Below are 16,970 nucleotides of genomic sequence, written 5' to 3' on the forward strand. Positions count from 1 at the left end.
CCTTTTTCCAGTCATCCGGGACCTCCCCCGTTCGCCATGAGGTTTCAAAGATAATGGCCAATGGCTCTGCAATCACATCCGCCAACTCCTTTAGCACCCTTGGATGCAGTGCATCCGGCCCCATGGATTGTGCTCGTCCAGTTTTTCTAAATAGTCCCAAACCACTTCTTTCTCCACAGAGGGCTGGTCACCTTCTCCCCATACTGTGCTGCCCAGTGCAGCAATCTGTGAACTGATCTTGTTTGTGAAGACAGGGGCAAAAAAATCATTGAGTACATTAGCTTTTTCCACATCCTCTGTCACTAGGTTGCCTCCCTCATTCAGTAAGGGGCCCACACTTTTCTTGACTTTCTTCTTGTTGCTAGCATATCTGAAGAAACCCTTCTTGTTACTCTTAACATCTCTTGCTAGCTGCAACTCCAAGTGTGATTTGGCCTTCCTGATTTCACTCCTGCATGCCTGAGCAATATTTTTATACTCCTCCCTGGTCATTTGTCCAATCTTCCACTTCTTGTAAGCTTCTTTTTTGCATTTAAGATCAGCAAGGATTTCACTGTTAAGCCAAGCTGGTCACCTGCCATATTTACTATTCTTTCTACACATCGGGATGTTTTTTTCCGGCAACCTCAATAAGGATTCTTTAAAATACAGCCAGCTCTTCTGGACTCCTTTCCCCCTCATGTTATTTTCCCAGAAGATCCTGCCCATCAGTTCCCTGAGGGAGTCAAAGTCTGCTTTTCTGAAGTCCAGGGTCCGTATTCTGCTGCTCTCCTTTCTTCCTTGTGTCAGGATCTTGAACTCAACCAGCTCATGGTCACTGCCTCCCAGGTTCTGCATGAGCGTTATGGCAGTTTCACTATATTGGTTTAACTTCACACCCTAGCTAATAGTGGTATAACTTTTCTGTGTAGAAAAGCCCTCTGAAGGAGAGGGAGGATCACTGACCTGCATAATTTACTGAGTGATGTTTCACTATGGTGCCCAATCCAAATAAACCAAGCACAAGGTGCCTAATGGAGCTCAAAGAACATGCACAATCATAATTTGAACACCTGCACAATCTACTGGGAGCAGCAACTCACAGAAGCAGAGCTTATTTTGCGGGTAAAGGTGGAAGAGTACCACCCCAATCTGATCCCTGCTGAGCTTTCATTCCTAGGTCCTCTTGGATAGGATTCAGGAACATTATCAGAGCAGTGTCAGGGAATCCTGTACTGGTGCTGCCTGGGCTATACCTGCTCTGGGAATAAACAGATTTCAGTCTCTGAGGATGTCAGCCTTTCTTGAGCACATTAGAAAAAGAGCAGCCCAATGCAAACACATCTCCATTGGAATAGAGGGAACTAAAACAAGCAGTGCATGGCGCCAGTGACTGAAATACAATGGCATTGGGAGAGATCCCCCCACCCTACATACTTGGAATATTTGTCCACTTAATTTATTCCTGACCCCCAAACCCCAGACAGTCTGACCTCCTCTTCTTTGTTATCCTTTCTTGTACAACTCTCTTTATGGAGAGTGCAATACTTCAAGAGCAGTGAGAGTTAACCTATTCTGACTGTTGGGGGGGGGGGGACGATGGATGGGAGGGGTTGGCTGAAATTAATGTTGTTTGGTTAGTGCTATTTTTACTTTTGGTTGCAGTCTTGCTTTATGTCCGGAGAAGAAAAGTTCTTATCTCGCTTCTCCCCTTCAGTCCCATATTCTGATTAGAAACATGAAAAAACCACAAACACAAGAGTTATTTGTTAGAAGAGGAGTTGCTATCAAGGAACAAGGGCTGCTTCTTTGTGTGGTTGGCTGGTGCAAGGCTTGCCTTCCAGCTTTTGGAAAATATCTTTAACTTAATCACATTCACATGACAAACCCTAAATTAAAAAAAAAAGAAACCCATGAGTAATGCAGAAAGGAGAGAAGCGAAAGAGAGGAGAAGTCTGAGAGCAGCGGATCGCTTCACAGGCAGCGCGGAGCTGTCAGAGAGCGAGAGGGGAGGGTACAGCCTTTGCAGAGACGAGATCGGGGGCAGTTTAACCCCATCCGATCTCCGGGCTGGCGAGAAGAGACAGAGAGAGAGGAAGGTCCAGTAACCAGGCAAGGGCTGCGGATCGCAACGAAAGCTCAGGACTTCCCTCCTGGCGTCACTCAGTGCTGAGGCGTGTTGGCTTCGCAGGAAGCAGGTTTTCCTCCCCTGGCTTTGCAAAGCCCCCTTTTCCGTGGAGCCTCATGCACTCTGCAGAGCAGCAGCCCAGGCGGCAGGATGGCTCCCCGGGAGAGAGGCGCTAAGGTGCTGGCCCCCCTCCTGCTGCTGCTCGCCCTCCTCGGCAGCCCCGGCGCCGGCCTGGAGGTGCAGCACAAGTTCCTCTCGCCCACCTTGACCAACAACTTCGCCCTGGATGGGCTGGGCAGCAAGATCTACCTGGCGGCTGTCAACAGGCTCTACCAGCTCTCCGGCCCCAACCTGACGCAGGAGGTGGAGGAGCAGGTGGGCCCGGTGCTGGATAACCCCCTGTGCCACGCGCCCCAGCTGCCCCAGGCCTCCTGCGAGCACCCCAAGGTGCTGACCGACAACTACAACAAGATCCTGCAGCCGGACCCGGAGCAGGGCATCGTGGTGGTGTGCGGCTCCATCTACCAGGGCTTCTGCCAGCTGCGCAGCATGGCCAACATCTCCGCCGTGGCCGTGAGCTTCCCGCCGGGCGGGGCCGGGGCCGGGGCCGGCGGCGGGGGGGACCCGGTGACCGTCTTCCCCAGCATGCTCAACATCGCGGCCAACCACCCCAACGCCTCCACCGTGGGGCTGGTGCTGCGGCCCGGCGGGCCGGCGGGTGGCGGGCGGCCGGACACGCGGCTGCTGGTGGGGGCGACCTACACGGGCTTCGGCAGCCCCTTTTTCCCGCGCAACCAGAGCCTGGAGGACCATCGCTTCGAGAACACGCCCGAGATCGCCATCCGCGCCCTCAACGCCCGCGGCGACCTGGCCAAGCTCTTCACCTTCGACCTCAACCCCTCGGACGACAACATCTTCAAGATCAAGCAGGGGGCCAAGGCCCGCCACAAGCTCAGCTTCGTGCGGGCCTTCCTGCACCCCGCCCCCCCGCCGCGGGGCGCCGCCGCCGCCGCCTACGCCTACCTGGCCCTCAACAGCGAGGCCAACGCCGGCGACAAGGAGAGCCACTCGCACAGCCTGCTGGCCCGCATCTGCCTGGCCGAGCCCGGCCGCAACGCCAGCGCCGGCGAGACCAAGAAGCTGACCGAGTCCTACATCCAGGTGGGGCTGCAGTGCGGGGCCGGGGGCGGCGACGGCTTCACCCGCCTGGTCTCCGTCTTCCCGGCCACCGCCGCCCTGCAGCTGGGACCCCCGGCGGCGCCGCCGCCGCCGCCCCAGGAGCTGCTCTTCGGGGTCTTCGAGAGAGCCGCCCCGCCGGGGGCCCGCCAGCACTCGGCGCTCTGCGCCTTCCGCTTCGCCGACATCGAGCAGAGGATCCGGCAGGCCAGGCACTCGTGCTTCGTGGAGCCGGACGCCGGGCTGGTGACCGTGCTGGACAGCGTGGTGCAGGGCACCGGGCCGGCCTGCGAGAAGAGGAACATCCAGGTAAGGCTGCGGCTCGGGAGGGGGGACTCCCCTCAGTGGGGAACCCCCCACCCCCAGTGATGCTGCAGGGAGCTTTCAGGGTGGGGGGGGATCTCTGGTGGGATGGAGATGCCCCTCTAATGTTGTGGCTGGTCGGGTGGGACTAGAGGGAGTCCAGGAGAGCAGAGTTCCAGCCGTAGGGGAACCACTGAGAAAAGTTCCTAAGGTGCCCCAGATGCTGCTGCTGCAGCTCAGTTTCCTTGGACCTGGGACACAACCTCCTGGAGCGAGAGAAACTGGAAGGTTCCCTGGCAGGGCTGCTGTGCAGGGAGCAGGTTTGCCCCCATGGAGGACCAGAGTGCAGAGTTGGGAACCCCGCACTGGGGAGAACCCTAACCCTGATAAAGTGCAGCTCAGGGGAGCAGATTTTGAAGTGGAGAGCACAGTAACCACCTGTTGGGGGAGAAATGTCAGGTAATCTCTGTGATACTGCACTTCGGTGGAACCAAAGAAGTAGATTTTACATTAGAGAAACCACCTGCTGGGAGAAACCTGGCTGTTTAGTAGGTGAGAGACTGTAAGGCAACTTAGAGCTCTGCAGGACAGGGCTCAGCACACCCCAGAAAGACTGTGTGGTGAGTCCCTTCTGGTATCAAGCACTACATGGAGTGGAATGCTTGGCTGGGGCTGGAGTGTCCATGGTCCCAAAGTTCTTACTCAGGCAAAACTCCATTAAAGTTAATGTAAGGACTTTAGGATTGGGTCTCAAGTTTGGATTAATAATAACCATGGACCTTCATGACTAGCTGGGTAAGCGATAACAATCCCCTAGGCTGAAGGGGTTGAGAATCTAAGGATCATGGAAGTTAGAGTTGGAAAAGATGTATTAGTTTGTCTCTCAGGATTGTTCTTGTCAGTCTATTCTCCAGTGCTTTGTCTGGTCCAGTTTTAAACATCTCAAGTGATACGGTTTTCACACCACTGTGTATCTGACAGAAGCCTCCTTGGCATAAATGCCAATTAGAGATGGGATTCAGTCAGAAGCTTGGATTTGAGAAGCACTGGACTTTGGGATGGTGGTGGTTGGAATCAGAACCAAGAGCCAGATCTGAATGAAGATCAAAATCAGTTGCAAAGCTCCACTGATTTCAGTGGTGCAGATCAGGCTCTGTTTCTTTAATGGTCTATCCCAAACCCCAGCACCCGAAACCCCATCAGACCTTGGGTTTGTGTGGTGGGTGAGGAGAGGGTGTCAGCAGCCAAACCCAGATCTCTCTCCAAGGCTTGCAGTTGAATAAGCCAAAAATCTGCCTGGGACTGACGTGGGTGTCGGAATTTGTATGTGTATTCTGCACTCCCAGGACCATCTCTGCACAAATCCATCTCATAGCCTTCTCTGATGAGTGATTCTGGTTTACTTATACTAGACAGTATTTAGGAGGTTGGGGAAAACATGCTGAGCACAGTAAGCTCCTTTTTTTCACAAGGATTAATATTCATGCAGTACCCATGTATAAATTTAGGTTCATTGTGAAAGTCAATTGGATTCCTACTTGGTTTACTATGAAGTCAAACATGCAGTGGTTTTCACACACATATATAACCGCCCCCTCTTTTATCAAGGAGTGTCTTTATTCCCACGTCCCCTGTTCCCAGTGAACCAGTGGTGACTCACAGACTTTATTTTTCTCTTTCCTTTCGGTTGTTGCTCTCTGTACAGACGCGGAGGGAAGGCAGTGTGTTTGGTTGTAACTGTTCTCTTCCCACGTCCCTCTGTGTATTCCTGCAGCAGGACAGTGCAGTATGTGTACAGTGCATGGAGAGGGGACACAGGCTGCATTGTTTCATTGCATTTAGGGTGCAAGTTTGCCATTGTCACAATTTGTTACCAAGTGGACATAAATGTTAATAGAGACAAGGTGGGAGGGTATCTTTTATTGGACCAACTTCTGATGAAAGAAGAGACAAGCTTTTCAGCTTCACAGAGCTCTTCTTCGGGGTTGGAAATTAACACCCCTGTCCACTTTATTTTAAGTGGTTTCTCGCAACATGTGTTTACCCCGTATGCTTAACAATCTGTCCCACCTTGTAGTTAGCTTTTTACCTCTTCGAGTTCTGAAGGTGAGCTCTGTGAAGCGTGAAAGTGTGTCTCTCCCATCAACAAAAGTTGTTCCATTAAAAGATGTTACCTCACCTGCCGTGTCTCTCTCATATCCTGGGACCAACATAACAACAACAACACTGAAATATAAATTTTAATGCCAGATAAAGATGCCTATATCCCCCTTTAGTAAAAGTCACAAACTATTAAACAATGGTGCTGCTTTAGCACTATATCTTTTTTTCTTCCTCTGGAAAAGAGGCACAACTCGGCTCCATCAAAGATTATAAAAATGTCTGTTTGATTTCACTGGCAAGACAGAGCACTTGGGTTTGGGCTTCCGTGCTTTACAGTGGCAATGATAGAAAGTATCAGAGGGGTAGCCGTGTTAGTCTGGATCTGTAAAAGCAGCAAAGAGTCTTGTGGCACCTTATAGACTCATGCATCCGACGAAGTGGGCATTCACCCACGGAAGCTCATGCTCCCAAACATCTGTTAGTCTATAAGGTGCCACAAGACTCTTTGCTGCTTTTAACGATAGAAAGGTTTCCTATGGTAACCAGTGTGTCTGGCAACGGCAGCCCCACACTATGTTAAAATAGCTAGCCTTAATGGAATAGTTCACAGATCGGCTTTAGGGAAATTGAATTGTTTTCCTCTGTGGCAAAGTACTAGCTGCCAGACGTCAGGAAATCTGGTAACCATTGTGGCTTTTAAGTTAATGCCACAAAAAGACTCAGTGCATTAAATCGTGTGGGTCCAGTCCTGAGGCAGTCTCAGCTCCCAGTGAAGTCAGTGGGAGTTGAGGGCCCAACTTTCAGAGTTGCTGAACACACCTCCACTTTTGATGATTTCAGCTGATGTGCTGGGTGCTCAGCATCCCTTACAATCAGGCCCTCAGCACTTTGCAGGGGCACGCCCAGAGTAATCGCTGCAGGATTAGGCACTGTGGCTGAGATTCTCCAAGTGTACTAGGGAGTTAGGTGCCCAGCTTCCATTGAAACTCAGTGACAACAAGGCACCTAACTTCCTCAGCCTCCTTTGAAAATACCAGCCTGTGTGAATAGTGTAGGTTTTTCTAACTTACAGTCACTTGGGGGCAACAATTAACAACAATGAATAAGCCATCATCAGCACTTAAAATATCTAGTCTTTTTCTTCTGTAAAGCACTTTATAGATATTAATACCTCCTCTCGATGCTCTGTAAGGCAATTGTTTAAGTATATTTATTGCTATTCATAGCGTGGGGGAACTGAAGCAGAGATGATGAGACCTGCCCTAGTCTGCAGATGGAGTCAGTGTCAGAGCAAGGATGAAAACTAGGGTTTATAGTGTAAAGCAAGTGACTTCTCTGTAGGGACTGACAAGATCAATCCTTTTTTTTTATAATTAATTTTTGTATGGATTCAATGATTGCAGAAATGAATGCTGTATTCAGGATCTTATCTATACACAGCGAAAATAGGAAGATTGTCATTTCTATAATGAAAGCATATGAAGAATGGGTGTGTCATTAGAAGTGTGGTTAAACAATGATGTATGTGGCATTGAGGGGTGGGTGCCACAAGGTTCTGAGTCCCCTCTGCTTCCATTGAAGTCAGTGGGAGTTGAATGCACTCAGCACCTTACAGGATCAAGCTCTTAGAAAATGTATATTTACACAAGGGGAGCAGTGTAAATTAGTGATTATTATAGCATAGGGATGGGAGTCAGGAGAACCAGCTTCTAATCCTGACTCTGACTTTCTATATATCCTTGAGCAAGTCGCTTCCCTGTGCCTCAGTAAATTGATCTATAAAATGATCTTCCTGTAGTTACTGAGCCTACCTCATTGGGTGTTAAGGATTATGGTTGTGAAGGTGCTTTGTGTTCCATGCATGGAAGGTTCAGCAATACATAAATGCAACATACTATTAACATTTCTTCCTGCTTAATATTTGTTCATTTCCCATTCACTTGAAGTGCGAATCTCTAGAAACGTTGACCTAGTCAGCTGGAAGCCTTCTTACCTGCCATTTAGTTGGAAGACGAGCTTTTCAATTTCCCCCCCTTTTTCTTAATCATTAGAATTGCCAACAAGTTAACAAGCTGCTTTTATTTCCAACTCCCAGAGCAACTGTATCAAGATGAGGATTGTAATATAATGTTTCTTTGCACTGAAAAAAAATCTAACACCAATTTCCACCTTCGAGACAATGAAATATTCTAATACATTTTACGTCCCAGCCCTGGGAACACAGCAGGAAAATATATTACAGCAGCAGCTGGCATGGTGTTTTAGCTAAGGGTCTATCCATGTTTCTATTATAAGCTCCACTTTTCAGCAGTTAGTGGGTTCCCAGGTTTTGTTGGTGTTTTTCTCCCCCCCACATATAACTCAAATGAGTTAAAGTATTTTTTTTTTAAAAGTGGTTCTGTAGATTAGGGTGGTTTTTTAAAAAAAAATCAGTCTGAAAAAATATGAAATGACTGGCTGATTCATTCCAAACACAGGTTAGGCTAAAGAGATTCTATATTATAGAACATGTAATGAGTAGCGTTATGGGGGCTGTTGTTTGGAAAGAAATCAAGGGACCCATCCTGCAACCCTTACTCATATGACTAATCCTTTTGAAGTCAGTGGGACTCATGCAGGTAAAGACTGCTTGTGTGAGAAGTGGATTGCATGATCAGGACCTTAGTCTGTACATTCTTTTGGGGCAGGGACTGTGCTTGTCTGTAAAGCACCATGCACACCTGTAGTGCTGTAAAAATAATAATGAATAAATAATATACGTTTGGGGGACAGATGTATTGCCCAGAGAGAAAAATAGACAGGTCTAGTGTGGGTAGGTGTTGCTTATGCTTCCTCCACAGAGTACCTCAAACCTTACTAGCAGATTTTTGGTTATTTGTTATTAATATGTTATTTATGTTTTGACTGTGTGCTCCCTGCTGTACAATGCATTGAGGCCTTTATTCAGCAGAGTGCTTTTCTTTAAGCCCCTGAATAGTTCCATTGACTTATTAAGCACAAGTTTAAGTGCTCTGCTGAATTGGGGTCTAAATGGCCAGACAAAATGCCTATGCAGATTCTCTAGATAAGCAGAGGAAGATTATCAGAGTGTTGCTATTATGTGTTTTGTTAATGAAAGGTTCTGTAAAAGCACTTATGAAACAGGTGGGTTAAGACTGGTAGGTTTAGTGGAAAGCATGTGTGTTAAGGTGGGATTTTGGAACAGAGAGAAAGTGGTTGTTTTTTGCACCAAAGGCTAGTGGGAAGTTCCAGGTTTGCCTCTTCTGAGTAGAGACTATAACAAGGGGGGAAGGATAGCTCAGTGGTTTGAACATTGGCCTGCTAAACCCAGGGTTGTGAGCTCAATCCTTGAGGGAGCCAACTGGGGTAAAAATCTGTCTGGGGATTGGCCCTGCTTTGAGCAGGGGGTTGGACTAGATGACCTCCTGAGGTCCCTTCCAACCCTGATATTCTATAACTTGTCTCAGACTGTGTGCTGTTTTTGTGTCAGGGACAATAACTGTCCCCTATGAAGTGTATTTTCATCACATGTAACCTCAACAGGATTTGAATCCATGTCTCCAAAGATGATTATGATGATGAATATATGTGCTCTCTTGAGTGGATACCTTCCAGGGTGGAGTGCTGTCAGAGCTTAGTACACACAGTTAAGTGTAAATGGGTCTATTGCTATATGGGATCAGATTCTGATCTCAGATACACTGGTGTTAAACCCAAGAAACCCCAGTGGATTTACTCCATATTTACACCATTGTAACAGGTCAAATTCTGGACTCTTAAGTTTGATGCACCCTTAAGCCTCATGCCATGTGCCTGGTATGCCTTTTAATTTCCTTTTTGAAAGATAATTAATTAAGGACCCAATCCTCCACTGTGCTGAGTACTTGTAATTCCACATGGATTTGAGTTGAGGGCACTCAGTAATTCCCAGGAGATGCTCTGCACCTTAGATGATCAAACCCAAAAAAGGAAATTAATGCCATGATATTCTGTTGTGGTGTGGCCACTTGACACCACACAAGGGTCAGGTTGGCCTTAAAGCTGGTTTAATTGGCCTGCTGAGAATTGCCCTAGTACAATAGTTCTCAAACTTTTGTACTGGTTACCCATTTCACATAGCAGGCCTTTGAGTGTGACCCCTCCTTATAAATTAAAAACACATTTTTATATATTTAACACCATTATAAATGCTGGAGACAAAGCAGGGTTTGGGGTGGAGGCTGACAGCTTGCAACCCCCCCATGTAATAGCCTCATAACCTCCTGAGGGGTCCCAACCCCCAGTTTGAGAACTGCTGCCCTAGTATAAGGGGAATCATCCAGAAGTGTACAGCCAATGTATGGGCTCTTATGTCACTCTCTATCTGTGATCCTGTCATAGCAGGGGGCAGGAGGTATGGCTGGGATACCTGGGTCCCACATTCATTCCTGGTTTTGTTTCAAGCCCAAAGGGCTGGAAGGAGGAGTAGTGGGAGGTCTGGCAGCACCCCCTGAATTGAAGTGGTTTCCATCATATACAGGGTTTACAGTTTGGTTCAATGGCTCTCAGCACCCCCAATATAAAAAGTGTTGTAATGCCACCGTTCAAGCCCCTGGGGGCTGTTTGCAGCAAGAGGAAATAGAGCAGCCTGGAGGCTGCTCTAATTCAGTCCTCCTCACAGCAGTAGCAGGATCAGGGGAGTGCAAATGTGAACATTAAGCCATCTTTGTGCACCCATTTGTATTCTGCATGCTGCAGTCATCACTAAGGATCTGTCCCTAAACCATGAGGAGAAATAACTGTTAAAATAAAATTTAATATCTAATGCACATACAGAACAAGGGAATGGAGATTGAAACACCAATCTAAACCCAGTTCTGTTGTGGGGACCTCCAGGGATTTCTGATTTACTGTATTTTACATCCTGAAATACTTAGGCATAGTGGCATGTGATAATAATGGAGTTTCAGCATTAACTCTGAATTTTCTGGCTCTTGTGGCTTTATGTCAGACTCTGCATGTTAGCTGAACAGTATATTTTGTGGTTTAATGATCAGATAGCCATCAATGAGTTTTATGATAATGAGTTGTTAAATAAAATGTACTGCTTGGGTGAATTGTATAAACCATTTCACTATGTGTATATGTGGGTTTGGAAATGGTGTCTAAAACCAGTAAGAAAATGTTCCAAAACTAAAACTTGTATCCACATGGGAGTATGACAAAGCATCTACTTACTGACCAAACATACTGTAGCGTCTCAGTAGGACTGGGTTTTAAAGGAGGTTTGTTACTTTAAAGTACTAGTTTATACTAATTCAGAAACTCCAAACATGAAAATAAATCTCCTCTAACCTTACATCTATTCAAACAAATCCAGAGGACTAGCCACAAAAAGGAAACTGCAAATTTACACTTAATTTATACATTAAAAATAAAGCAAAAGTTCCTGTAATACATTTTAGTTTTATATAATCTGATGCTTTTGGAGGTTGCTAGCACTATCTGAAGCTGCAAAATATGGCAGTGTTCCAAAACTGCAGGATGTCATATCACATTAATCTTTTTTTCTTACTTTGATTATGAATATTGTTTTACAGAGAAAATAAAAGTCAGTGGAGCTCTGTGCTTGTGTAGATCTGATTGTAAGATCAGGACTTAGCTGTCCAGATCAAAGCCCTGGCTCCAATCTGCATTGTTCTTTGGAGAAGTTCAGACTTGAATCCAGATCTGAATGCAATGTCCTGGACCCATCTCTACTAAACAATAGGCAGTTAGAGTGAAACACATCTATGCAATTTCAAGACATATGCAATGATGAAAAACCTGTAAAAAAGCTATGTGAAATTCACTGATCATATCTAAAAGGGGTTCATGTTGCTTGGGTTCTTACCAGCTGGTCTCAAACCGCCCAAGAATGCCTCTTGTGCCCACACCTGCTTTAAGTTTCAAGTCCAAATGAACCCCAGATTGCAATGGGAAATTCAGTCTAAGTCAGTGAGGTTCACCTGGCTTCACACCAAAACCAGAAATTTTGCCTGATTAAGAGCTTGTCAACATGGTGGATTCACAGGGTAGTTAGCACAAAATAGCTAGGGTTTAAATTTAAAGCTATTCTGCACTAACTCCCCATGCGGACACTCTTATTCTGCATTAAGAGTGCCTTTTTGTGGATTAGGTTAATCCACTTCCAGCTCTCTTAGGGACTTTTTAAAATCCTACTAGGCATCAGTCCAGGTCTTTAGGTGCCTAAATACCTATGCTGTTCTGGCCCAATAGCTTGTTGGAAAGGGTTATCAGAGACTTTAAAGCATAAAGCCTTGGCTGAGCTAATTTAATGCCAACATTGAACAAGCAAGCACAAGAGAGGCATGAAAACAGTTAATTAAAAATACCTGGGACCCATCACACTTACCTACTGCTACATGCTCCCAGGTAATAGTATAGTCAATATTATTGATAGCATGTGGTTACAAGTAATGGCTCAGACCTTTAGAATGGCACACATGGATAATTTGCTCACACATTGTGTGAACAAATGAGCAGTCTGACATGTCATTTGTGCATGCAGTTACTGCATTAAGGATAGTATCAAACAATAGTAAAAGTTCTTGACAATGAGAAAAGAAAATGTTCAGCAGAAAAGAGCACATGGCTAATGCCTGTATACTTTATTCCCTATGGGTCTTTGAAATGGTTTTTGTAGAAGGGAGTGGAAGAACAGTAATTAACATTGCATTTCTGTAGCTCTGTCTACCCATAAGTCAAGGTGCAGTTAACAAACATTCACAAATTAAGTCTCACAGCACCCACCTGAGTGGGTAAGAATTAATACCCTCATTTTACAGGTGGGGAATCTGAGGCTCTGAAAGGTAAAGTGACCAGCCCATTGTCACAAAGTGAGTGAGTGGCAGAGTCAGGAATAGAACCCAAGAGTCCTTACTGCTCAGTCATTTGTTCTACCACTAGACAACGCCTGTATAGCAAGCAAATCCAGGATGCACGAGCAAAGTGTCAGGAGGGGAAGTTAGCCATGAAGTTAGCAGTAGAGTTGCTAATTTGCAAGTGTCATCTGCTTTGCTGTCCCCCCCCCCCTGTTTCTAGGTTGGTAGAGTAATGATTGCAGCTCCCTGTTTTCATTACAAGTTGGGAAGTAACAGCTTAGAGCAAGTGGAGGAGGCAGCAGACTGGCTGAAATCCCTCACTAAGGGAGGCCCTAGAATTTATTGACATTTTTCAGCAGAAAGAACAGTATTAATATCCAGCAGCTGTATAACAGTTCTGCTGGCAGCCCCCATTCTGACAGGGTGAGGTTGAGCAGAATCTCTGGAGTGCCTGCTTTAGAAGAGGCTGATCTCAGGCTGAATCTAGATGAGGCTGTTTTAGATGTGACAAGCCGATCAGAAAGGCTGATAGTGCTGTTCCTGATAATCGTGCCTCATTACTCTTGTTCTGTCCTTAATAATGCTCAGTTGGGGGAATATGCGATCATTTCTCACGCAAATCTCTGTCTACAATGGAGCCCAGAGGCACAGAGCACTGTAGGAGCTGTGAATAATCAGGCCACCTTTTCTTGAAACACAGTGGGCCAGCAATGGCCAGAAGTTCAATGACAGTCGTGAGTGGTTTGAACAGGAATGAAGCTGCCATTTCCAGCTTTCTTTCCTGCCTCCCAACATTTTTATAATGTACTGTTTGTCAGGAGAAGGGGAAATAGAGTAATTACACACAGACATAGTCCCCTAAGCTTTACAGATGTAGTGTGGCAAATTCACACCTGCTGGATCTCCATTGAACTTAATGGAGATGCACGAGGCATGAGGCTGGCCCAGGATGTCTATCATGGCACCTGTGCTCCTCTCACATGTTAAAAAAAAATCAAAACAACCTCCCCATGGCTGCTGCAGATCTGGTGTTTGAGAATAACCCACTCTGGATCATGGAGTTTTCAGCAGTGCAACAGGGACTGGGGCTGTGGCAAGGGATAAAGATGGAAAACAGGGATACCCATGAAAACCTGTGCCAAATGCCACTGATACCTGGTGAGCTGCACAGAGGGCCTCTCCCCCATTCTCCTCTTACCCCACTCTGAGCAATGGTATTAGTGGCAGTGCTGTCACTGGGCCCTGTGCTTTGGTTGTGCTCTTTGGCCCATCTGATCAGGGTTACAGAGTGTGGAAGGGCTGTTAACCTTCCTCTCTCTTACATGGATATTGGGTCACAGAGAGGGGGGAACATGCTCCATAAAACAGCCTTTCCCTGAGTCCTCCCCGGGTCTCTGCCTCCTTGTTTTTCAGTGGGGTGCGTTAGGCGTACAGAGCTTCTCTAGGGAACAAGGACAGAGTTATGGAGCAAATGGGGAATAGTCTGCACATTCTTACATCTTTTCCATATCCAGGCCTTTTTTCCAGTATTGTTGCTCTGTGCACTACACAGGGAAGGGGATTATAGGGTCCATGTGATTTATTATTAATCACACATGTTATTCCAATAGCTACTTAATATACTTCCAGAAACTTAGCCCGTGCACTGATAAACACATCAAGACTCTCCATGAGTTGAAAGGGTACTGTATTTTAGAGGTGGGCCAAAGAAGCATGATCAGCTCAGATTTAGGCTACAAATCCAGGTTCAGATTTAAGCCCTAGCAAGTCTTGAATTATATGCCACCAAAATCTCACCAGCTATTGTTATGGCAGCGTGGGCCAAAGTGCAGAACAGTTATTCTTGAATGGTGGAAATCACGCACTATGAGTCCAGTTGTTCGATCGAAAGTGCCAACATCTTGGGCCAGAATTGCTCAAGAATAGCTATTCTTACAAGATTTCAGAGGCATATGAATTGGAACTAGAACTGGAGAATAAGCCTGTTTTGGTTCTATTGGGTAGGAGGGATAGCTCAGTGGTTTGAGCATTAAACTGCTAAGCCTAGGGTTGTGAGCTCAATCCTTGAGGGAGTCATTTAGGGATCTGGGGCAAAAACCTGTCTGGGGATGGTCTTACTTTGAGCAGGGGTTAGACTAGATGACCTTCTGAGATCCCTTCTAGCCTTGATATTCTATGATTCCCTTGAATAACAAGAAGGTGTGTGTTTGGGTGTGTCCAATCCCAGCATTAGGCAGTTTTGTTTCTGGGTTGGAACCAAAACAGGTGGCTTCTCCAATTCTAATTCCAATTCATATGAAGCAGCTCCTGGAAACAGCGGCCTGTCCCCCCACCAGAGGTGGGGCTGCGCTGCCCCATCCACAGGCACTGCCCCCACAGCTCCCATTGGCCACAGTTCCTGGCCAATGGGAGATGCAGAGCTGGCGCTTGGGGCGGGGGCAGTGTGAGGAGCCCCCTGGCTACTCCTGCTTCCAGGAGTTGTGCAGAGCTGCTGCATGCGTGGAGCGAAGCAAGGCATGCCCCTGACCCCGCTCCCCAGTTGGAGCACCGGAGCGGGGAAAGCTCCCAACCCTGCTCCTCGGTGGGAGCTCGAGGGCCAGATTAAAAGTCCAACAGGCTGGATGCGGCCCGTGGGCCGTAGTTTGCCTGCCCCTAATCTAGATAATGTTTTCGCAAACAGATGTCAGAGGTTAAATGGCGGTAGCTTTTGGTTAGATCCCAGCTAACTGGGAGAAGCATCCCCATTTAAAGAACAACTGATGTAGACAACTTTTTTTTAATAATTATTTTTTTCCTGTGGTTTGAATCAAGTTCTTCCCACTGGGTTGCAACAAATGAAAGGGAGGGAAAGTTGGGCCATGTTTGCTACTAGATATAGTCCCTTCTCGAGTTTCTGAACTGCAGCAAGTCACTCTTATGCAGTATGTTAACAAGATCTGCACTGAAATAATTGCTCTCTGTTAAAACTCTCATTGCTGTTAAGTTTGAAAGTTTTGGGGAGAATCTGAAAGTTAACATTACCTCCTATGCATCTCATGATGCTAATTTGTTTTTATTTTAATTGTGGTTTGGTACCACTACAACACCCAGTGGATTTTAATATATTTACTAGATCTTTCCAGACACTCTTGGAAACATCTGTTTCCACAAAACTTAGAGACGGCAGGGCAAAATGTGTACTGAGAAAGTAGAGAAAAAAAGCACTTTACATCATCATGACTTGGTAAAATAGATCGCCAACTGCTGAATCCAGTGAGGTCAGTGATTTTTCCTTGATTTGGATTTATATAACTACAGAGCTAATCAGCCTTGTTACGCCTGACAGTCTGGAGAATGTCATTTGTCTTGTACAGATGTCTTCTGTAAGAGGAAAAGGAAGAGTAATGTAGTGGATTGAGGGCAGGCCTAGGAGCTATGTATTCTTGAGTTCTAATCCTGGTGACTTTTCTTATTCACTGTGGCCCTAGTTAAGCCATTTAATCTCTCTGTCTGAGTTTTCTCAATATTTAACATGGGGCTAATATCACCTACCTTAGAGGTGTGTTAAGATAGAGGTGTTAGGACCGAGTCAATGGGAGTTTCCCCAAAGTAAGTTAAGTAGGGTTTGGCCTTTAAAGTGCAGGGTTTGACCTTTTGAGCGCTTTCAGTTAGACTCTACCAAGTGACTTTATAGAAGAGGCATAATCGGATTTCATGTTTCTTGTCTCAGTGATTTACATACCAAGTGTGTGCGCAACTGTATGATGGGGTAACTTGTGATGATATGGGACAGGGCTCAACAGGGCTCACTTCCAGTTTGTGTCTTATGTTCTTAAAAGCGCATGCTTCAAAGTTTCAGCCAGCCACCTGCAGAGATCAGGAAGAGAGTGGCCCTCCCCCAGTGTATTCTGTTTTTTGTTGTTGTGGGATGGCCATGGCTGAAGATGGGATGTTGGAGAGGGAGGACTAGAGCTCTGAGGTGGCACTGAGTAGTTTCTGTCTCAGATGCTTGGCTGGTTCTTGCTCACATAGTCAGGGTCTAACTGATTGTCATATGTTGAGTTGGGAAGGAATTTCCCCCCAGGTTGGATTAGTAATGACCTTGGTATGGGAGTTGCCTTTCTCTGTAGCATGTGAGTGTGGTTCGCTTGCCAGGATTATCTGGGTATATCACACTTAATCATTTCCCTGCCATTGTGGGGGCCTCAGTTGGGCACTAGTACACCTTGGTCCCTCCTATTCTCTGCCAGTAGCAGTCTAGTCTCCTGTTGGCTGTAATACTTTGGTTGAATTTCGGCTGTTGGGTTTAGTGTGTGGGTGTGGGGTGCTGTTTGTGACCTATATACAGGAGGTCAGGCTAGATGTTCTGGTGGTCTCTTCTGACCTTAAACTCTGTGACTCAGTTAGCAAGTAAAAGAATTGTAGGGATAAAGTGAGAA

The 16,970-nt window shown here is 46.3% G+C and overlaps 1 protein-coding gene across 1 annotated transcript in view; it reads left to right on the top strand.

Annotated features, from left to right (window-relative positions):
• The first annotated feature begins 1,688 nt into the window (after positions 1-1,688).
• The window catches only part of PLXND1 (plexin D1), a 133,394-nt gene continuing 118,112 nt past the window's right edge, over positions 1,689-16,970 (top strand). Inside the window, exon 1 of the mRNA XM_039480790.1 lies at positions 1,689-3,592. Coding sequence (XP_039336724.1) covers positions 2,258-3,592 — 1,335 coding nt within the window. The 5' untranslated portion in view covers positions 1,689-2,257. The remainder of the gene's footprint in view (positions 3,593-16,970) is intronic.

Source organism: Mauremys reevesii, linkage group 7 (genome assembly GCF_016161935.1).
Source record: "Mauremys reevesii isolate NIE-2019 linkage group 7, ASM1616193v1, whole genome shotgun sequence".
In the NCBI taxonomy this organism is placed as follows: Eukaryota; Metazoa; Chordata; order Testudines; family Geoemydidae; genus Mauremys; species Mauremys reevesii.